A 23826-nucleotide genomic window follows, 5' to 3' on the forward strand; every position below is an offset into this window, starting at 1 on the left:
GATTACACTTATGAAACACTGATTTAAATACAAATTACAATACTCATCACTAATTTATTCAGTGAAAATTGAATTATGGGTGTCCACTAACTGCACAAAATTTATAGATTTGTGCCAACAGTGCACAAACATCTGGCTGGTTCTCCCAACATGCAGCATTTTTAAGACTTTCACAATGTCCTCAGCTCAATCCCTCTTCCTGGGAATACCATTAGACTCTTAAAAGTCCATCCAAACACATCTGTGTGGAAATACCAGCCGACTGCACGTTACCTCCCTGAATCTGTGCATTTCACTGTTTGTAGACTGCTGCTCTTTTCACTACTGCACTGAAGGCGTTTAACAATATCACAATTCTGAGATCACATCAGCTGCATGTCTGTGAATACTTGTTTGTCTATTTTGGAGGCGTGTGTTTGTGAAGAAGCTATTTTAGATGCATCCCCTCAGTATTGTCATCAATGTCGATGTTGTCATGACGACTCAGGAGGCAAGCCGGAGAGTCTACCTCAATTTTTCAGCAGAGTTTCAGACAACTATTTATAGACACCGCTGTCTTCCTCTGTCTGGGTCTTCTGACAAAGCATACATCAAATCCTTTTCCCCCCTCGACAGTCCTCTGTTGCCAACTTTATTCTTTATATTTATGCATTATGTACATACACATGTACACTGTTAGAAAATCTGTATTGCTACCAATGTAGCAAAATAATGGAGTTGTTTTTATAATTACAATTGCCTGTCAAAACCATACAGAGTGAAGGGACAGGGTGGGTTTGTAAACAGAGGGGCACGAGTGAGCAATTTAGATTTTCAGTATCATGAATTAATACATGAAAAGTTTAAATTTGATCCAACATCATTGACTCTTAAAATAGATCCTGTTAGTCAGGGGAGTGAATAAATGCCAAAAGACAACACCGTCTTTGTCTGGTAAACATTTTTAAATAGTTTGAGTTGCAAATGCATCTTTTAATTTTAGTTGTGAGGAACATATTGAAGAAGATATCCCTAAAATGGACATCTTTTATATTCTGGAGTTAAAGTGGGAATTAAACAACATTCAATAGAAAAAGGGGGTTAGACTTAAAAAAAGATGAACCATGATGGAGTTTCGGTAGACCGACAGTAAAGTTGCAATGTCATATCAAATTTCACTTGAAACCAATGTGAATCAGTAAAAGTGCAGAATCAAGGGTGTATCAATGTTATAAAATGTTTCTGGATCCATACAAAGAGAACAGTACTGCATGTAAGAGAGGAAGTTATTGTGGAACTAGTTTGTCTTGTAAGGCAAGACTAAGGTGCACCTCGAGGGAGGCTTAAATAACCGAATAAAACCGTTAAAACCGAATGCCCAAAATCATAGACGCAAAATTTAAAACAGGAACTAAGCAATAAATGATGAACATAAAATTTAGGAGTAGTCCGACACTTCGGGAAATATGCTTACTAGCTTTCTTGTTGAGAGTTAGATGAGAAAATGTATACCACTTTCGTATCTGAACCTGCAGCTAGCATTAGCAGCTGGTTAGCTTACAGTAAATTATGCCCTGCCGTAAAACCACAACTTGTTTTTTTTAGACCTCAATTTTTGTAAAAAAAAACTAAATAAATGAGATATAAAGTGTTAATTAGATATTCATTTAGATTTTTTTTACCTTCATGCTTCCCTGTTTCCAGCTAAGCTAACCGGCTGCAGCTTCATATTTACCTCACATATAAGTTATTCATCTTCTCATCTAGACTCAGTTGGCAGTTAATTAGGTAGCTAAACCTAATGCAGTCTAATACAACAGTCTTGTTCCGGTTATTTAGACTACCCTCAGATATAAATGGAGTAGACAAAATAATAGTAACGCCTGCCAGTAGAACAATACATAATACAATCCAACAGCACGACAAACTGCAGCCTCCAAGATGATGATTAAGTTTTATAAAACAGAAGGGTAGGCTTTATTGCAGGACTGTTGTATTAGACTGCATTTGTGTTAGCTAGGTGTACCTAATAAACTGGTAACTCTGAGCAATAATTAGCAAAGAAGCTTATTTCTCAAATTGACAAACTATTCTTTTTAAACAAAAGACCTGCAAATACAGCATCAAACTAACTTGGTTAGTCAACCGTTGCAGTCAACCCTAGCAGTAGTCTGATGGAACAAATGATTCAAGTGGTAGCAAGAAATGAAAAAGTAATAAAAACAATAAAAAATAAAAATGCTAATCACAGAAAGCACAGCTCAGTACAGAAAAAAAATTCTGCTTTTGTGTCATGCTTTATCAAACACAAGTTTAAAATATGCATATTTGAGAATATTCATGCATATCCACACATAAACAACGTCTATGCATAGATACACACATACATATATTTATATATTTATATTTGTATCTATGTAATCCAAATCCTGCCATTTAAAAAGATGCAACAGCATTTACAAAGGAAGTGTACATAAATAGGATGCTGTGGTTTCAGGGTATAGCAGCACAATGGGAGAACAGAACGGTTGGAAGTTCCAAAGGAGCTTTAGGGGGGCTTTGGTCCGTCACTGGTGGATGTAGGAGTCTCTGGCCCATTCTCCTGCGTCACCCCTCTTTTTAGGAGCCACCTCCCCTTCTCGGTCCCTGTCTCTGTCCCGGTCGTAGTAGTGGTGGTGGTGGTCACGTGCCGGCCGGTGGTGGTGCGAGCGCTGCTTGTTCCGTTCGTTATGGTCCTGTTCACGCTCCTTTGAGCGGTGGTGTCCCGTGCTGTGGCCGGCCTCATCCGCCCCACTGCGGTGATGGTGGTGGTGGTGATGGTGGTTGTGGTCCCGGTGGGGCAGTGGCTCATAACGCTGTTGCTGCTGGGGGTGCCCCTCCCCTAGATCCTCCTCCTCGTCCTCGTCCTCCTCCTCGTCCTCCTCCTCCTCCTCATCCTCCTCCTCCTCTTCCTGGTGGAGGAGCTGAGTGCGCGGCTCGATATAAGCAGAGTCCTTGCTCTCTCGGCTCTCTCGGCTCTCTCTGCTCTCGGGGGTTTCCGAGTCCAAAGTCTCCTGCCGGGAGAGGCCCCGGCCTCGACTGCTGCTGTGGTGGTGATGGTGGTTGTGTTGCTCAGTCCGGGTGGAAGACGAACGGTGGTGGATGTGTTGGACTCTCCTGGAGGCCTCTGTCCTCAGAGGTCTCTCCTCCTCAAGCCCCTCCCCCTCGGCCTCCGCATCAGCATCAGCCTGGTCCTGGCTCTGGTGGTGGTGGTGGTGGTGGTGATGATGGTGCTGGTGATCCTCTCTGGAGCCCTTTCTCTCCACTAATGCTTTCTCTCCTTTCTGCTCTGCACTGCTGCCCTGAGGTCAGTAACACATGTCAGTCAGTCGGGTGACAGAAAGCAAGAAAATACACTGCAAACACACACACAACACAACTCATGCAGATTAATATTCACTTCACCCTTGTTCCGGTGCATATTGTATATATGCACTTGAAAGCACGCACACACACACGCACGCACGCACACGCACACACACACACACACACACACACACACACACACACACACACACACACACACACAGAATATGCATCTTGAATATTCATGAACCATTCATTGAAGGTTAATGAATCCTGGAGGAGGACAGTTAAAAGTAAACTTTAAGGTGTTTTCAGTTTGCAGGACCAAGATGGACCTCTTATGGATTTCTGGCACCTGAAGTCTAAAAAACATTTATCCGATGGTCTCTCCACACTCACCACACTAGCAATCACATGTCAATCCCACTCCTGCTCCTCATTAATATCAGGATTTTCCACATTTTCAGTCTTACATTTCCCATTGTGATGGCAGTGGATGGAGAGAGGGGTAGAGGTTATGGGATTATACAGCATTTACACACTCAGATATGTGACATAAGATGAAAAGTTATGGTACACCATACAGACTCATACCATGACAATGACAAACTTTCCTGCATGACACGCTTTTGAAAAAAAGCGTTCACTAGTAAGAAAAGTAAATTAATTGCATTTGAAATCAAGGGTTTCAGGTAATCATGATCACTTCCTGTCTACCTCTGCCAGCCCACGATACACTTAATCCACACTTGGACTGCTTTGGAGCGGTTTTCAGAGTAACGAGTATCCCACTATTCACCACAGTCTACTGCACCACACTGGTCCAGTAATGCACCTTTAAGCTGGTTTAACGGAGCAACAATAATCAGTAGACGGAAATTAAAGTTTATAATATGTTGAATTCTGTCTGAATATTCTTCTTCATGTCCAAACACTACACAGTTACAGCAGAAAATCAGCAGATGTTTATTGCTCAATAAAAAAAAACTATTCTTCTTGATGAGACAGATGCACACATAAATATTAAATATCTTATATTTTTATCAATAATTTTGAGAAATAAAATCCTTCCCTACCATTCAAAATAATATCATGGAATATCTATTTTACGAAGGTAGACTTGCATGCTTCTAACTAGCTTTGATTGCTGTATAATTGAATAACTCTCAGCCCTTGAATGTGACTGTATCGGTTTATTGTTCATTATTTGGAAGTAATAAGACCGTAAGTGTGGGTATTGGAACGGACCCTTAACCTCATTTATTGCAGGTTTTCTTTTTTTCTCCCTTTCCATCCCTGTCACTTCCTGTCCTTTCCCGTTCATCTGCACAGCTTTGCGACAGGTATCCCCACCCTCCCTGTGGCCTCAGCTCTTGTACCTGCACGCCGGAGACCGGGGCTGGGCTGGAGGGCAGGGTGGCTGTGGGCAGCTTCGTTAGCAGTGTGTTGGGTGGGTTGCAGCTGGTGGGGTGAGTGCTTTTCCAGTAGGCCTCCAGGTAATCAGCCATATGCTCACAAGCATCCTCCAGCTGGTTCTCATCAAGTATGATGTCAAACATCTCCTGAGAAAGGGGACAAGGTTGCAGACAGGGTTAAAGGAAATGGAAAGGAGACCTGTAGAGGAATTTGTTTTTTTTAACAATAAAAGACTTTGATTCAAGGACTGTTTTTAGACATCTAAAATGATCTATAAAGATATCATACTGAACTTTATATGTATATATTCAAAATGTCAGAACTATGTTAGAATCAACCTACTGACTTAAACACTAAATAGCATTAGGCATTAATTCTGAGAAAGTCTTCAACAGTAATTCCCTAAAGATATGGTCTGTTATTCAATTTAAATAAAGCCTGCACTTTCACAAGCCTGGGCTGCTTGCTTCATTTTCTAAAATAATAACTAAGCACATTACAGAAGAACTAGAAATAGAACTGGCACGAGATATTACACTTAAAAAAAAAAAAAAATCTGATTTCACATATACATGTAACTAAAACCTAGAACCAAAAACCATCTCTAAAAGAGAAAACTCCAGGTTGTTTGTGGTTGGTAATTGGGACCACTGTAAAGACTTACAGGAGGGCACTGAGCCAGCTTGTCAGCAGCCACCATCTGGACATTGAGGTGTTTGGCCTGAGACTTGCCTCTGGACTTGATGAGCCTCTGCAGCACCTGAGGGCAAATAAGGCAAGGTCATGGTAGTTTTATTTGACCAAAACTGAATTTAGGCTTTGTGTGGACAATATTCAAGTCTATGGAAGTTTTATACTACACAAAAAGACAAAGAAGATAGCTTCCTTTGAAGTTAAATCCCATACAGGCAGTGGTGGATAGTAACTAAGTACATTTACTCACGAGAAATGAGATTAAGATCTCACATAAAAAACAAAAAAAAACATATGATCATTTTAGAAAACACAATGCATTGTTAAAAAAAAATAAAACAGTGGTTCCCTATGTTTTTGGCTTTTGTCTAGTTGGGGGTGATTGTCACAGTTCATTTGTTAGTTCCACCAATAAGACATTTCCTCTCTAAACTTCTCACATAGTAAAATACTTTATTTATTATTTTTACAAAAAGAAAAAAAATAGAGAAGTCAAAAAATTGAAAACAGATTCATGGGTTTCCCTTTTTGCAACCCCATTAATCATATCATGACCCTTCAGATTATCTTAACCTATTGGAAGGAACCGCTGGAATAAAGTACCTTAAGCAGTTAAACCAGCTCCATCTCTACCAGCAATATTAAAATGCATCAATGCATTAGTATTAAAACCAGTAAAGTTGTCACTTACGAATTCATGTTACTTGTAAAAACCTGGCTCCTACTTTTACCACAATGCATAACTCAACTGTCGATAGTTAGCATTAAGTAGGGCTTATACTTTGTAATGGAGTATTTATACATTGGTGCATTGGTACTTTTACTTAAGTAAATGACTGGAGTACTTCTTCCACCACTGCTTAAACAGTTATATTATAACTTAAAAAATATGTCTGTATATAATATGGCAGCAGGTTGTGATTGAGGGGTAGGTGGTAGAGAGCGGTTTATTTTAGCTCACTGCGAGTGTGATTCACACTAATGCCATTTTAATTATAAGCTTGTATCTCATCCCTCTTTAGCTTTTTCTCATTTTCTATGTGACCCAAATGTTTCTGTTTTTATTGATCACTGAATCATGAGCCTTTTTTACTTGCGCTAAAGGTCAAAGTGATGACTCAGTCCCCTCACGCATTTGCTGTATACATGCTGTATTTAAAATCACAGCTAGGGTTCCCTTTAACTTACAGTGATTGGCTCTGTCGCTGCATCAAACCCGTTCATTTAACTCACCTTTGGAGAGGTGATTTTGACGTAGACAATGATGGGGGCGAGGGAAGTCTTCCCCAGCTGTGACGGGTGGTTGATGGTGTCGGCGTCCAGAACTACCAGCTGTAACGTCCGGGCCAGTTCGAAAATCCGCTCAATCTCACTCTGGACTTCAGCTGAAGAAGAAAGAGAGTCAATTCACAAGTTATTACACAAATATTTCTTTATTCACAAGTACAGCCACTTCCAGGTTGTTTCTTTATGGAAACTGGAGTTCATTAATTAGAAGTCAGATGTTTTTCTCTTTATAAATTCTATTTTGTTGCTCTTATCTTTATTACTATTGTGCAGATTGATATTTAATGTTTTTTTGTGAAGCCCTTTACCTACGTACTAGATATGGTTTGAATTTCTTGACTTTTATGCTTTTATGCCGGTTTCATAGAAACTTAAATATTCAAAAGACATAACTTTAGGGACCAGGCTTAGAGACTAATAGCTCTGAGAGGAAAAGTGAGCAATGTTCTATTACCTCTAACAAATACCAACTGTTACATCACACAACCCCCACTCGAACAGATGACATCGTGACTGCAACAACTATTCTACAAATATCAGCAGGGCACAATTCCCAATCTAAGAAGAATCATGGCCAAGCTTCATGACTTCCAGTCACGACAAAGTCTAAAGTAAACTGTTAACATGAAAACATTCCAACCTAACAGCTCATTCAGACTACGGCTGAGTCACAAATTCAAAGTTTCCTGCTAAAATATGCCAGAGATGCAAGATCATTTAATGTATCTTGAAGAAAGGAAGGCTTCATTCGCATTAAGAAAATGTCGCTTTTGATTCACAACATTTCATGTAAATGTTCATTTGCATCAGAAACATACAAATCCTGATCTTTTGGCAGATTTCTTTTGGGGATTTCAGGCTCTATAGAGCACAACATGGCTTGTTAAGATGGATATTTTAAGTAATTGGCTAAATAGACTCCAAGTAGTTCTCGCATTAAGGGTCTGTATTGGATAATATTTTGACACTTTGTCACGTCCTTCGGCTGCAGATACCGACGCACAAGTCACTCGCATGCACTAACAAGCATGGGCGTGTGGAGCGGCTATCAAAACAAAGAACAGACAAGCTCAGATTACAACACACACAGAGGAAGTATGACTTCATTCTCTGCTCCACTATATCTTTACATAGAAAAAATATTTGTTTACTGCTATATTAATGTTCTGAATATCGAGTACAGCTACTTTAAACGAAAAAGCTTTGGGTTAAATATGGAGAAAAGTTTTTGCTCTTAATGTGGCTCTGTCCTAATGTATCATTAAAAAGAAATGGGAGGAGATGTTGCCTTAAAGCTCCTTTAGAAATTTGTTTTATCTGGGACAACAGCACACTGTTGAAAAAGACTGAGGTCAAATCATCAAGTTGTAGTGTGGTGGCTCTGTGTTATATAAAAAATGTAATAAAATAAACTTCTTGCTTCCAGCATAGACTTCTCCTGGGACTTCGTCCTCTGCTGTAGCTGCTGACTGATGCTTATGTAGATAGAAAGATTATCCTCTCAGATTGACTCAGGAATCTGTTTCATTCTAATCACATCTGAACTCAGATCAACCTCAGTCAAATCAGAGCAGCTCTTGGAACTTTTTATCGTGCATTTATGCGCTATCTTTCATTCCTAACAAAATAAAACTGGCCAAGGCCACTGTTGGCCGTCGAGAGTTATCATTACAATTGTCAAGAGTTCCTTTAATCATTTCCTTCCTTTTCCACATAAGCTGGTCTCCTTGAAAACATTATGAATCAAAACACCAGATGTTCCCAGGCATTGCAGTGATTTCTAGCACATACGTACCCAAGTTTGAGCGTGTGTTGGAGCGTTCGATGATGGCGTGCTTGCTGGGATTGTTCAGGACTGAGCGTTTGGCCAGAGAGATGTCCGCGGTGACGCGTGTGATTGATATTCTGAAACAACGGACAAGAAAAATACTTGGTAACGATTTATTATGGACATTATTTGACATAAGATAGAAAGACAAACACGTATTAAGCAAAAACATACATATACATATATATATATATATATATATATATATATATATATATATATGTATATATATATATATATATATATATACATATATATATATATATATATATATATAAAAGCAAACTGCTGCCAAAAAACAAATTCAAATGACAGAGAGCAGAGACTGCGAGATAAAACAAAAATTATATATGTGTAGATGAAAGGGGGATCACTGTTCTTTATTGATTATTTGACCTGAATTTTACAGTTCTTTGAAGGTAGTGGTCAAAGCAACAAATCCTTAAACCCAAACCTGCTAAAGTGTGGGCTGAATCTGTGGCCAGTTAGCTCAGTTGGTAGAGCAGGCGCACATATATAGAGGTTTATTCCTCGATGCAGAAGGTCCAGGGTTCGAGTCTGACCTGTGAAGGTTTCCCTGCATGTCTTCCCCCTCTCTCTCCCCTTTCATGTCTGAGCTGTCCTATCATTAAAGGCGGAAATGCACATAAAAAACCTTCTAAAAGAAGTGTGGGCTGAATCATAACAGAGCTCTTAGGGTGAACCCAATACATACATATAATTATATTTAACAATTGCCCATTGGTTAAATGTTTGTAAGGTAAGATATTGTGGCTAGCGGGAATTCTCAATAATGGAGAACAGGAAGAGAACAAACATAATGTTTACTACTAGTAGCACTAGGCTTATAATTAAAACTGCACCATCTACTTACATGAGGGAAAACCTCACTAATTGTGCACACATTACTTACGGTCTAAACATATTCACTTAAAATAACTATTTGAATAACAATAATAACTATTTGTATAACAATAATGGAAGTGTACAAAAATGATCGAGCACAACGAAAGACAAAAGACACATAAAGACTTATAAATAAAATGAGACTTATGTTCATGGGTCTGTTGCCCAAGTGCATGCTGGAAGGCTTCCCTACACGCCACTACTGTACAACTACTCCTGTTGCCTTTATTTCAAACTAAGCGCGCACTGTAAATTTATGGTTCTGCAAAGGCTTCACGCAGAGCTTTCGCCGTAGCCTACGTAAGTGGCCTGAAGTTGAAACTTGTGCGTTGATCTCTTTAAGAGAATAGCAGCGCGGCATGTGTGTGTGCGTAGGGAGTGTGTGGTAAAGCGAGTGAGAGAGTGACGGCGATTAGCTTCGGAGCGAGTGCCGACTCTAGAGTCTAGAGAACTACACAAACGCAAAAGCCACAACACAAACGCAAAAGCTACAACACAAATACAAAAACCCCAACACAAATACAAAAGCCCCAACACAAATACATAAGCGACAACGGATGAGTGACAACGGAAATGAGTGACAACGGAAATGAGTGACAACGGAAGTGAGTGACAACGGAAGTGAGTGACAACGGAAGTGAGTGACAACGGAAGTGAGTGACAACGGAAGTGAGTGACAACGGAACTGTCCTCCTGGCCCGTTCAGGAAGGAGGTTTAACAAACTGAGTTTAACCCTGAACACTGAGGGCTGGAGTTTCCCTCATCTCAGGGATAACAAACTCTTTTGCGTTTGTGTTGTAGCTTTTGCGTTTGTGTTGTGGCTTTTGCGTTTGTGTTGTAGCGTTTGTATTTGTGTTGTAGCGTTTGTATTTGTGTTGTAGCTTTTGTATTTGAGTTGTAGCTTTTGTATTTGTGTTGTGGCTTTTGTATTTGTGTTGAGTAGGGGGAAATGCAACGCTACCAAGCCACGGCCGAGCGACGTGCGTCGCCGCAACGTGTAGTTACATTTTTCAAGAAATGCACGTCAGGCTACGGTGCAGGGTCCGTGTCTCCACACACCTACGGACGTAACCATGGCGTATATTTAACACAGAAGCATGAATCACACTTAACACATCAAATCTCTAACTGCATTTTAAGAACCAAATGGTTCTAGTTATCCTTCGTTTGTTAACGCATGTTTGAAAAACAGGATTCAAAAGGGAATTAACAGCATTCACTGCAGCTGCTGGTGGTCTGAGTGGATCTAAGTGTTGTGTAACTTCACGGCCTCTCTGCTTCGGAGGGGCGGATGGACTCAACATTGAGTAAGGAGAATCCTGCTCTGGGCCCACTATGGCCTATTAAGGACATGGAGAGGGCCTATTTAAAGCAGCAGCACACATCTCCAGGCCAAACAAACTTGTTACACACTCCCTCTGCTAACCTCGGGGGACAGATAAATACCAGCCTATAGAGTTGGAGAGAGAGATGAGGAATGAGGAAGGAAGCAGGATGAGCTTGTATTGTTTTAAAAAGGTCACAGGGAACTTACCTTCCTTCAAATCTGTGTTTCAAAAAGTCAAACAGTGCTTTTTGCATCATGTCTGTCACCTGTGGACCAGAAATTAAGGGAGATATTAAGAGAAAACTGTTGAAAGGGGACACATATTTTGCTGATAATTTCCCAACAAAGGCCATGTTGTGTTTGAAAAGTTTTGACACACCTCGTAGCCCTTCAGTGATGGTCCAACCAGAACCACGGGCCGCATGGAAGGCACAACGTCGTATGGAGGAATGTGTTCCGCCTTAAGAGAGAAAGAGAAAAACAGTTGCACACATTTATGGAGACAAAGTAAACACTCAACATCACAAATCACTTGAGGGATTTGGAACAATGACCTAGACTAGATTTAAAAGCACTGGAACATTGTGAACCATGAAATGGGAAGTCCCAGCTGGCCCGACAAAACACAAGCTTTCAATATATAATAGATTTGGCAGTTCACAAATTTTAAGGTCATAAGGTTGTCGATACTTGAAAGCAGCTTAAAGTAAACTACAATATATTGTGAGGGATTACAATCTTTAGATAAATCCTCTCATTTCATGGTTCTGATGTCTAGAATAAAAAGGAAAACTGTGACAGGAAAAGTTAGTCGGACAGGGAGTAAAAGCCACAGTAGATCAACAGAAGCTACAACTGAAAAACATGGAAGAAATTAGGAAACAGGTAGAAAAACTTGCTCACTGCTGTTGGGACGAAGTGGGAGCTCAGTCTGTTTAACAGCCTCAGTTTTTAATCAACATCACAGTCGAATAATCAGTCAGTCGATCGACAGAATTAGGGCTGTACCGTTCAGATTAGCCTGATTGGTATTGGTGCATCAGCCATGATGTAACAGGTAAAAACATTTTTGGCCAATGTCAATATACAATTTAGAAGTGTCTGCTATCTGCTCACGTTTTAGTGCCACAGAAATCCCTTGCATATGACCTTAAATAAAATTGAGTTCAATTTGGTATTGTATACTGTGTCTCGATGCTTTTGTTGTTTTATAGAGAGCACATTGAATTGCCTTGTTGCTGAAATGTGCTATATAAATAAACTTGCCTTGATGCTGCTGTAAGTCCCAGGCATCTGAATGTTTGGATATGTCAGCACACTGGAGTGCAATAACAGTGCATGATCTAAGCTGAAGCTCTGTTGGAGAGCAGACAGCTGGGAAGCAGAGAGGATTGACTACTTAAAGGACTGTTGACTATCAAATTCATCACACAGTATTTTGTTTTTAATCATTTTCTCCTCTATTTGTCCTAATGTTCAGCTGCTCTCTCAGTCTGTTATCTTTATGATGAGGGGATGAGTAAATTTCATGTTTGCTCTTCCTCCTGCACCTCTCCACTTTTAAACATTTTCTTTCTGTCTGACATTTGCTGTCGTCATAGTTCTTCCCTTGGGACGTTGTGGAAACTGATGCACACTAGTGCTGACTAACATGAGGGTATTAATGGACAATGTGGTTCCGCACAAATACTTCTGGTAGCCTAAGTTCAACTATGCATTACTTGGTTAACGTCAGCATGGTCATGGGAAACTTCCATGTATGAGCGTTTTACAAAATTAAATTGACTTAATTGGATTTTAGTTTTTGGATGTGTTAGCGGATTTGTATTGATTTTATAAAAATTCAGCATATTGCATATATATTTATTTCAATGTTGTGATGTGGATTTTTCTTTAGCGAACAGCATTTGAAATGCAAAACATTACACCTGATAATAGATGTTACTCACAATGAATCTGTCTCCGTTACATGGTGACAACCAAAAGAAATTAAAAGAATACACACATTTATTTCACATTTTGGGAAATACGCTTATTCAAACAATATATTTTAAACAAACAAGATAAATTATGTTAGCTAGTGAGCTTTAGAGGTGCTGGTATGCAGATTCTCTTACCTTTGGACAGAGCCAGGCTAGCAGTTTCCCCACATCTCCAGTCTTAATGCTAAGCTAACCATCTCCTTTCTCCAGCTTCATATTGAAGACATGAAGACATATGAACACATGAGAGTGCTATTGATCTCCTCATCTCAAGCTAATAGGCGTATTTACTGACAATGTTGAACTATTCCTTTAAACTGAGATATTCCCTAGTTTATTCAAAAGCTGGTCACACTGAGCTCTCACTAAATCAGGATCACAAGTTACAGACACACAAACAAACACAACACAGAGGTTTGCAGGAGCAGTGAGTAGGGTGAGAGGTCAGTACAGGGCTGAATCTCTAAAAAGGGTTTTTACAGTTCAGACCACAGAGGTAATCCCTGGTGAGCTGGTGCACTGCACGCCACGACTTACCGACTTCTGCTTCTGCTTAGCTGTGGTGAGACGGAAGAGGAGAAAGAGAGAGGTTAAGAACAGGCATGCATGCTAATGGACGGGTGCACGCCGAGGGACGAGGACGGTGTTGTAGACAAACAGGACTGGCACTGAGTGAGGCCAAGCAGCCACAGGCATTTAGTCAAGAGATGTGCGGGCGGATAGAAGAAGAAGAGAGGGTTTGGTAGTCCAGAGTTTACCTTCTTAAAGAAAGGCATTCGTTTCTCTTTTGCTAGGGGTGACATGACAGTGTTTGGACTGGCTTTAGGGGAGCGCAGGTTGACTGGAAGCTCATTGTCCTCGGGGTCTAAGTCTGTGGCGTCTATGTCAATGGCTACGCACACAGACAGACAAGACCACCATCGCCATCAGATGAACACAAGAGGTCACAGGTAAAGGGGTACATTTCTCATTGAAAGTAGCACAAAATGTATGCTACGACACATTGACAGCAAATGAAACATGTAAATTACAATTTTGGCCATTAAAACATAACTGACAGTCAACTTTATTGCAGGTAAAAACACAACGTATGAAAAATCTAGGTAGCACATTTTACCTTTAACTTGAATTCAATGGTTAAAAGTTGTTTTAAAAGACTCTATTAAGTATAAGAGTGTTAAATTTGCCTATCAAGCTACTCACCAGACGAAGGAGGAGTAGATTTCCGTGAGTTAGGAACCACTTCACCTAAACTAGAAGATGAGTTAGCTCCCAATTTACTGAAAAGAGAAAAAGTGTTCCACACGTCAGATCAACAACTCTTAAGAAGTCTACAATAATTTGAGACAACCTTCCAGCCGTGACAGAGAACTTTGGCGCGGATGAGGGTTTTTACCTGGAGTGGAACTTTCCCTGTTTGGCTCTCTGCTCCTGGAGGATACGAGTGTTTTCAAGCTTCACTGGACTGGGGATGAACCCGATTTCACAGCCTTCCTTCACCAGGCGTCCTATCCACCAGTCGTTGTTGAATTTCTACACAGAATAAGTGGGGACAGTTACCTTGAGCATCCTCCTTATTTCCCTTAGCATAACTGTCTTGATTAAAAAGTTAACCACTCACCTCTTTGACATGGAGGAAGTCTTTAGCCTCAAAGGAGATGGCCATGCCTGGCACGGGGACATCATCATCATGACACGGGCTGTAGTTGACATTTGTGCGAACAGCAAATGCAACTGGTTTGGTCTGCCGGGAAGAAAAAAAGGAGAGATGAATGAAAATGTAGTCCTGAACATGTTTAAATGTTGATCTTTTTATGCACTGTTGGTGAGCTGTGATTCTTTTCTTTGTGTGAGGTGTAAAAATAAACCTGGGTGAGAGATACAAGTGGGTTCTGACTCATCCAGACTTTGTATCTCTCCATGAAGGATTTGACTGCTGCACTGTCTCTCTTTTACAGGCTAAAACACTTCACAATTCAGAGTGATGCAACGTGTTAGCATCTGCAGCAATCACCACTTCAACACTAATAGTGAAACAGTACTCTTGTCTTGCGTTAGCACAAACAGCACTCGTGTAAATGGTTCATAAATCAATCCGACATTCTTTACAATGGTTGAATCAATAATGGCCTTCCTATCGGATCAGTGCTGACCTTCCTCTTTGGGACAAAAAGTCCACTGAGATAATGCGTACAGCTAATGACATGTTTCCTGTATTCCTGCAAGTTGTGATATAACCACCAACACTACAGTCCACATATGAGAGAGCAACTTTCTTTCTGTCCACAGATATTTTTGCACAAAGCAAAAGCAAATCTCCTCTGCCCATAGTGATGTATTACCTTTTTTTACAGAAAGGGATTTGAGTAAGTTTTAATAAGGTCACGTCATGAAAAAATGTAATGGGAAAACCATATACTCACAGACAAACCCTCTGAATCTAGATCTCTGCAAGAGTAGAATATACCCATGTTAAGACACACATCGCTTTAAGAATTACATAAAATGCTTTTAGACATAATCTTGGAGCCAGCCTGGCAGCAACAGTTGGCAACACGGCCATGCCCTCAACCAGATTACATTTGTTCTGCCTTTGACTGTGTGACTGACAAGCATGACAGAAGTCAACTGAAAAGCCAAAACGAATGCACAGGGAATGGATGTAGCTTAGCGTAATCTCTCAGCATAGACTCACACGCTGAATATTTACCTGCAGATGAAAGAGAGCAGGATGATGGGAAGGGTGTGTAATACTCAGCTGGAAGCCAAATTGAACCCACTAGATCAGAGCTGTAACTTTAGTTAGAAAAATTCTTTCAAAGTGCACTCAAATCTGGCATGCTGTAGCTGGTTTTAGTCCTGAAATCTGATTTTCCCATAGAAACCTAAAATTTAAATGTTCCAATAGGTTGAGTTTCAATTCAATGCACATAAAGTACAAAGCAATGCAGATCTATACATTTATATTAGTAACAAGTTCTGTGTAACTTAATTAAAGAAACTCAAGTTGATTTGGAATAGAAGCAAGTGAAAATTATCTTCCTACATTTTGAAGCTGCAAAAAACCTGGAAAATATGGATGGTGTTATTACTTTTAAATGTTTTTATGGCACATGTTGTAGCCTACAATCGACTATCAACATATGCAGAGTAGGCTTGCGCAGATTGGCCACCAGATCGACTATCAACGATTGAAGAGGCAATCGTTTGTTTATAAATATAAAAAAATTTAAGGAAATATTAATAGAAAATAAAATCTGCTCCCTACTGTGCATTTACAGGAGATGTTTTTGGCGGAGTGGTGCTTCTGCACATTGTGATGATCATCACTGTTAGCCAGCACAAGTGGTTGAGACCAAAACAAGAGTGAATATTGGGCTTACATTCATCAGGTAGACACCAACATGACTCCAATTGCTATTTATCTCCTAGATGTGTAAATAAGCAACTGTTGCCAATAGGTTCACCCTATCAACCTAAAAGGTAATGCTATGTCAATGTTGTGTTCACAACTTGTTTCTGCTGCACCCAAGTGGCCACTAAAAATCTGTTATTGTAGATTGAAATACTCAATGAGATGAAATGACTCGTTTTAAAGATTAATATTGTTCATGCAGCACTTTCCCTTTGACTTTCAACAATAACTGATTGGATTTGCTTGGACCCGAATGCTACTTGAGATCTTTCAAACAGGCAGCGATGCTCAGTCAAGCTCAGTACTATGAGAGTAATTCATTACTTTTATTGACGACAAGTGCACTCATTTCATCAACACTGTCCACTACTACCTCATTGATATACAACAGGTGTGAAGTGACTGTGATGAACTATGAGGGATTATGGAAATAATGCATTAGTGAATCATTTTCCTCATGCGGACAGCAATGTAAATATTCCATGAAGTGATGGTTGTAAGCCGTGTGTGTTTGTCTGTGTGTGTGTGTGTGTGTGTGTGTACTTGTTACATCTCCAGAGGAGATCATCCAATTCAATGTGCAGCGCCAGGACCCGTAGAGGACAAAGTGTCCTTTGTGTTTGCATGCATTGAGTCACATGGTTGAACATGCATGAAGGTATGAGGTCCATTAGTACACGCGGATGTATGGGTCTCATAGACCGCTGCCTCTTCCCCCCCCCCCCTCCGCTACTCTGCTCGCCTTTATCCATCATGGCTAAGTCAAAGCTTTCTATAGGCCTAATGACATATTACGGACCTGTAGGAAATCACGCACACATACATGTTCTAACATGCCACCTTGTATCACCGGTGACTGCGGGATTTGTCCATAATGGCACATTTACACAGCTGTAGAGTATCTCTACATCTCCTGAATGAGTCCATACTGCTCTGTCGCTTCTTACGTAACACAGGCCTTCATTATGGATGCCATATTGACTGCAGTGAGGGAGGGAGGGAGGACAGGCGGAGGGTAAGAGAATGGGTAAGATGTGTGGGAGGAGGGGAAAAAGAAAAGAATAGGAAAGGAGGTGGACAGAAGGACAGAAGATGATGTAGTCCAAAATAAAGCAGAGGAAAGGAAGTGAGAGGACACACACATTCATGGAGATAAGAAGCAGAGTAAGGATAAGACAGAGATAACCAGCTCAAGAGAAGCCCTATCTGTAACTGGGAACCCTGGGAGGCAGCACTATGGATGGACCACAGCCAATTAACACCGCATGATGCTTGTCACAGTATCACACCATGAATATTTCCATAGATAAAACCTCTCAGTCCTCTCTGTGCTTACACTTATTGAGTGAACACTTGCCCTTGCGGGGGCTTATATGCCTCTCCATTAGCAGCACGCACAGAGTCTCATGCTATAAATCCAGATTCCCACATTGCTTCACCTTGAATGTTGTGTATCGATTTGAAATTAATTCTCTTCAGCTACGTGCACTGGCCTCGGGCTGTACTGACAGTATGTAAAATGTATTATTTGATATGAAAGGAGCCATAACCTTCACTAATTTAGTGTGGGAAGATATTTCTAGAATTATCCAAGGTTGCTTAAGTATACTGTAAGTATGCTCAGTAAGTAATAATAGGTGCTAACTAGCGCTTCCCCCTTCCTCAATACCACCACTGGGTTGCCCTTGAGCAAGGCCCTTAATACCAACCGCTCCAGTGGAGCTGCTCAGTGGCCAGCAGATCAAATGTGGCTGTACTGGGATGCAAAAAAGGGAATATTCCTCTCAGTGTACTCATCCCTGAATACATTGCAGCTATCAGATATTGTTTCTGTTTTGCCTGGAGTGAGATTATGCTTTGTTTTCTATGATGTTTTATCTACATTAAGTGTAGTGTGTGTGTGTGTGTGTGTGTGTGTGTGTGTGTGTGTGTGTGTGTGTGTGTGTGTGTGTGTGTGTGTGTGTGACACTAGTTCAACAAGTCAGATTCTACAGTATATTGCATCCAAAGCTTCTTAAGAGACAAAGTTAGAGTGATCAATTCTGACTATGATCTGACCCACTACCTAACCCTATAACCAACAGAAAATAGAGGAAACACTCATTAGTCACAACATTTAAACCTGCATTAACTGACTCTAACTGGCCATTTGGAGGCAGCGGAAACAACTTGTAAACAGAACATTTGAAACATTAGTAATAGTAGAGCTGAGAGGAACTGCAAAGTGGATAATTATCTGAGGGTTCAAATAGTTGTTTCATCCATTGTTATCAAAAAAAAAATTGATTATAGCAGCTTTCAGAATAATTATAAAGGCAGGCACCTTCAACGATCGTTTCATTGAAAATTTAGAGTCTCCAGCTCTAACTCGAGATATCCTCCGATTATCTAGTTTTCACAGACTAGTATTATTACTTATTTATTTTGCAAAATTGATTAAGTGTTTTTTATGGTCAATTAGAGGTAGCAGAGGGTGTTTAGTATGTGTGTAGTAAATACAAATACATGTTATGCTATGTGAAGAAATATAAGGGCAACATTACAGGCATCAACTCTATCCCCACTCCTTACGAATATCTGTGGTATGTTAGGGAAGTCATTGTGAATTACTGCCTATAAAGGCTCACAGTCAGAGAGTCTGCACTTCCTCTGACCCCAGCTCGCTCTCTTTCTGGTGGCCAGACCACTGAGAGGCTATTTTTTACTACTCATCTGTCATGTAAAATGCCAGCGGGGGTAATCCATGCCAGGTTATCTATAAAGCCAACTTATCTTTTTAATTAGTGAGCCAGAGAGGGTGACTCTCTGGAAAAACACCAACATAGATCTGCTGGAATGATCGGTCTTTGCCAGCTATGAGCTACAGGTCTACAGACACAGTGCAGGAGGAAAGTGTCTGCTAGAATGGATGGATAGCCAAAAGCTCAGTGCTTACATCTAATGAGCGTGCTAGCTGTTATAGACACTAAACACTCAGTGAAAGACAATAAACTAATTTCTCAGACACTTGCTTGAATTAATGCAAAAATAGAAGCTATCCAATGAGCTGTACAGCAGGAAGAGAACAAAATGTGCACAGAAGATAGTTGAATTACTTCATAGAGCAAAGGCATAAATCTTATTGGATCCAGCGATTTGAGGGATTCTGTGAAAGCGAGCGCTGATTGCAATTCCTGTCGCGCAAAGGCAAGCCTGCTCTGCCGTGTGTGTGTTTGTTTATATGCTGCTAATTGTGGCCCAGAGCAGAGCAGGCTCTGATAAACAGTGACTCTGAGCCCTCTGAGGCCCCTAACCTCTCACATCAGCAACCCCTTACAGCCCTTTCTTCGTCTTAGAAACCAGCTGAAATCGGCTACTGCTTCTCTCATAGTCACCATGTCCATACTGCAGCATTTCCCACTAATCTCACCCCAGGAATAGTAAAACAACATGCGATTAACCACTATTGTTTTAATTTCTGAGCATGGGTGAGATGAGTTGGGGAAGTCAGAAATAAGAAAACTTTGCTCCAAGTCAAAATTACACCAACTTTATACAGAAATTTGACAAGAGTGGTGTTCTAAGTGGGTTTATCTCACTGTTCCCCACTAAAATCCGATAGGACCCTTACCAATCAAGTCAAGTCAATTTTATTTATATAGCCCAATATCACAAATTTGCCTCAAGGGGCTTTACAGTCCACGCAGCATACGACACTGTCTTTTTCGACCCTCGCTTCAGATAAGGAAAAATTACCCAAACAAACCCCTTTAACAAGACAAAAAAAACCTTTGCCAGAAAGAGAACATGATAGCCAATTTTTCTGCCAATATAAAAAAAAAATAAACATGTAAGCCGAAGAAATGAGACCAAAAGAAAGCAGACACAGCTTTTCATCTTCCAAAAACAAACCAACCAGTGTACAGTTTACATTATCATTTGAGTGATACCGGACATAATTCATTCAAGCATAACAAACCCTTTTGCGTATCTGCAGAAACACAATTCTGTACTTGTGGGGACCCTCATTGACATAACACGTTCTTGCTCCTCTACCTTACCATTACAACGACATGACTAACCTCCTTTACCCTGAGTTAACCTAAAACTAATTCTAACTTTAACCCTAAAACCTAGTCTTAAACAAAAGTTTGTTTCAGTTGTTCTAACCACACCACATTAGCTATGTTTCCATCTACTTGTCATTAAAATGAACTGAAGTTCGCCAAAAAACATCAATGCAAATAAAGCCAATGAATGTGTGTTTCATCTAACGGCTTTTAAGCGAATAAAAAAACCTGTGCGTAATGACGTCACATGCTGTGTTGTGGTCAAATTGGTATATCGAATAGATTTTAAGACATTTTTAAGTGTTTCCATTATTTTCACACTGAATCGCATAACATCCAAGCTAAGATTTGCGAACAAGGTTTGCCAGCCAAAATGCATTGCGCCGTCTACCTACAAATTATTAATATTGAACAAGCTGTAAAAGTACTTATGTGCCAGCTGATAGCGACATATCAAGCTATAATAAGACAACGCTATCAAAACATTGCTATGATAATGCAGATAAATCATGGCATTTGTTAGATTGTTAGCAGTTATATTTCACTTGTAAATTAAATTCAAAAAGTCTCTTGTCTCCTCGGTAGTCCACTTATCTTCTTGTCTTTATTGACACTCGCTGTGTCTGCAAAGAAAGCAGAAACGACCAAAAACTTCTATGGTTGCAACCATAAAATTACCTAAAACAGAATCGCAATTGATAATTCATTTTGCAAACGTTAACGTTTCCATCAGTTTATCGCATAAGCTGTTATCCAATGCGATCAAACATACACCCTTTGTGTCGATATTCATGAAATTCAATCTAATTTTACTGTTTCCATAAGGCATTTTTCATTTAATATTACTTAATTCGCCTAAAAACGTGATGATGGAAACATGGTTATAGTTTTTATCTAATGTAAGGTGACCTTGGGTGTTTTGACAGGCACTTCTAAATAAAATGTATTATTATTATTATTATTAATATTATTATTATTGTATCCTGTTATTTATAGGCAATAAAACTTTTGCAAAGCTGTCCTGACACACCCCTCCTGTTGCTCATACAGCACGTTTCAGTAGGTAGGAACTGGACAGAGGAACCTTAGCGCTGCTGAATTTTGGATACCAACCTTGGCTTTGTCGAGCTGTGCCTGAGCCTGTCGCTCTGCCTCTCTGCGCACTGCCTCCTTATCCTCCTCAAGGGACACATCGGAGTCTGATGGACGGCTGGTGTAGGAGTCGGCCGAACCCTGCAGAAACACAGACATTAACACTTCAGCGACACACAAACACTGAAACTCAACTTTGTTCATTTGGTATTCACACTTTAAAAATGACAGGTGTAGGAGAAGCTGTGGCTTCACAGCATCTTAAGGACTTAATTTGCCTTGCATTGCCCTTCTTCTCAAAAGAAATGGTTAACTTTGGGAGTTGAGCATCTGATGTGCAACTTACAAATGTGCAAACACACCCACACAGACTAAAGTGTTAAGCTCTAATCATCACAGGAATCTCAGTTGATTTCATGAAATAATTAATGTTAAGGCTGTGCTCCATAAAATGAGCAGGCATGTAATTCTACTATCAATCACATAACTGCAACAACTTCATGAAAACAAATCCATAGCAAATTATGGACACTTCCCCTTTTTTGAGAAAGGATGCCAAAGGACACAAACTGTCTTTCATAGAATCACATCACCAGCAGCTCTTCTATCCTTAGCTTTCTCTCAGCTGCTTGCCTGCAGATTTGTTGTAATCATCCTTGTGTGACAAACACTGGGGGAAATATTAAAGAACACCAGGTCCTGGTATGTTTCTACTCAGACTCACATAGACCAAAACACACACAATTACTACCATACACACTCCTGAGTTAAGTGCATTGGTGCACACTACCACACACATTCATCTTGTTATATACTACATGAAAACATATCATAAATAATTGCTGGGGTAGTTAAAAGCTGAATGCTGAAAGGTAATACTTGCACGCTACTGCTCTAGAGACCAAAGTGTTTACAATGCCCTACAAATAGTAGACAACAGTCACACCAGACAAGCTGAAATTGAAAACAAAAAGATAAAAAAAGGGTGGATAGGATGTAAAATGTATTTTTATACAACAAGAAACTCACTGACATAGACTCTACATACAACCTAAAAACTGCACTATGCCTTTAGGAAAAGCTAAGGCAGGAAAAACACAGTATCAGCACACAAAATGTGTTCTTTAAGCTTACCCTCTATCTTGAAATCTATATAATGTATACACTTAGGATGTAATACATTTAGAATGGGATTTGAAAGTAGCTTAACCTCACCAAATCATGAATTTGTTAGCCAACCTTTAGTATGACCAGTTCAGCCATTTTTATTCTCTATGACCAGATTTAGTTAATCAAAACTGATACATTTCAATTACAGGAAACAGGTAGGGTGTAATGTAGCTTTTGCTATCTCACCAGCTAGTTTAGCTAAATTTGTCTCTCTTGCTTAGACTGCATTTAGCTGTTTTCTTTGAAACCATACATTTATATGCCTAAAATATAATATACATATACATAATTAATTAATATAATTTATATACGTAAAAAAATAACGATTTTGGTTTTAATATGTTGTTACTGGATTGTGGCTTTGAAGGACAGCACTGATAGCTACAGCTAACAGAAATTAAATACTGATGAAAAACATACAACAATGCAAGGACAAGTTTTATAATTTAATTTGTGGATATGGGATGAATACAGTACATTTGGACATACACAACAGAATAATGTCCCAGTGCCACATATCCATTTCAGTTGAGAGTCAGAAATGAGAGTCTAAGATTAAAAAGGTGGGATTTTAAACTAAGTGAAGGCAGTGTGAGCCTTTACCTGCACGCTACTATGCCACCCACACAAGGTCTTTCATTCATCTCACTGCACCATTACACTCTGCTGTCTGAGTTAAAAATAGCCTCCCTCACTCTGAGCCTGATCAGAATTACCCAGCCATCACATACATACAAAGGAGGATGTCCTATCCACTTACATTATCTGACTTATGTATATAAATCAAACAAGTGGTGTTACTGTACATAATACAAGGTTATTCATATACTGTATATGTCCTCCATCTAACAATGAACCCCTGCTGCTTGTCAATTGTCTCTGTGTCTCTCATACTCCCCCAATATGTACCTGTTATGAATAACTCATTTGAAAACAAGCTCATTAAATATCCATGGGCTGCTTTTGCTGTCATCACATCCATGATCATATTAATCTCCCAGTGGCTTTTTTAAAAACATCAACAAGCATCTAAACTATGTGTCAAACGCTGCCTAAGCATGAGTTTGAATATGCAGCACTTCCACATTCGGATCACATACAAATGTACTAAATTGGCATCTTATTGCACATTAGCCTTCTCTTTTATTAGCTATACTTGACCTTGAGAAGTGCAGGTGACAATACCTGGTATGATTATTTCATCAAGTCCCGGCTATCGATGGGGCGTGATCAAGAACAGCGTCCCAGTGGGTCAGAGGGAGGTGACATGGAGCTCTGCCCAGAATCTGACAGCCATAACTGATAACAACATCCAGCTTCTCATCATCACCAGGCA

At 39.9% G+C, this 23826-nt stretch overlaps 1 protein-coding gene across 13 annotated transcripts in view; it reads right to left on the reverse strand.

Annotated features, from left to right (window-relative positions):
• Positions 1-595: 595 nt before the first annotated feature.
• cacnb2a (calcium channel, voltage-dependent, beta 2a) overlaps positions 596-23826 on the reverse strand; it is a 69323-nt gene continuing 46092 nt past the window's right edge. For 8 of the 13 annotated variants that reach the window (XM_039789507.1, XM_039789509.1, XM_039789508.1 and 5 more), the window contains 12 exons: positions 21342-21461; positions 14386-14508; positions 14161-14297; positions 13968-14044; positions 13523-13656; positions 11162-11242; positions 10990-11048; positions 8516-8625; positions 6667-6818; positions 5405-5500; positions 4704-4886; positions 596-3320 (listed from right to left, as the gene is read on the reverse strand). In XM_039789507.1, the coding sequence (XP_039645441.1) occupies positions 2547-3320; positions 4704-4886; positions 5405-5500; positions 6667-6818; positions 8516-8625; positions 10990-11048; positions 11162-11242; positions 13523-13656; positions 13968-14044; positions 14161-14297; positions 14386-14508; positions 21342-21461 (2046 nt within the window). In that variant the 3' untranslated portion in view covers positions 596-2546. Of the gene's footprint in view, positions 3321-4703; positions 4887-5404; positions 5501-6666; positions 6819-8515; positions 8626-10989; positions 11049-11161; positions 11243-13301; positions 13322-13522; positions 13657-13967; positions 14045-14160; positions 14298-14385; positions 14509-21341; positions 21462-23826 lie in introns of all 13 variants that reach the window. The other 5 variants (XM_039789506.1, XM_039789501.1, XM_039789511.1 and 2 more) reach the window with 2 other exon arrangements.

This window comes from Perca fluviatilis, chromosome 22 (genome assembly GCF_010015445.1).
Source record: "Perca fluviatilis chromosome 22, GENO_Pfluv_1.0, whole genome shotgun sequence".
NCBI lineage: Eukaryota > Metazoa > Chordata > Actinopteri > Perciformes > Percidae > Perca > Perca fluviatilis.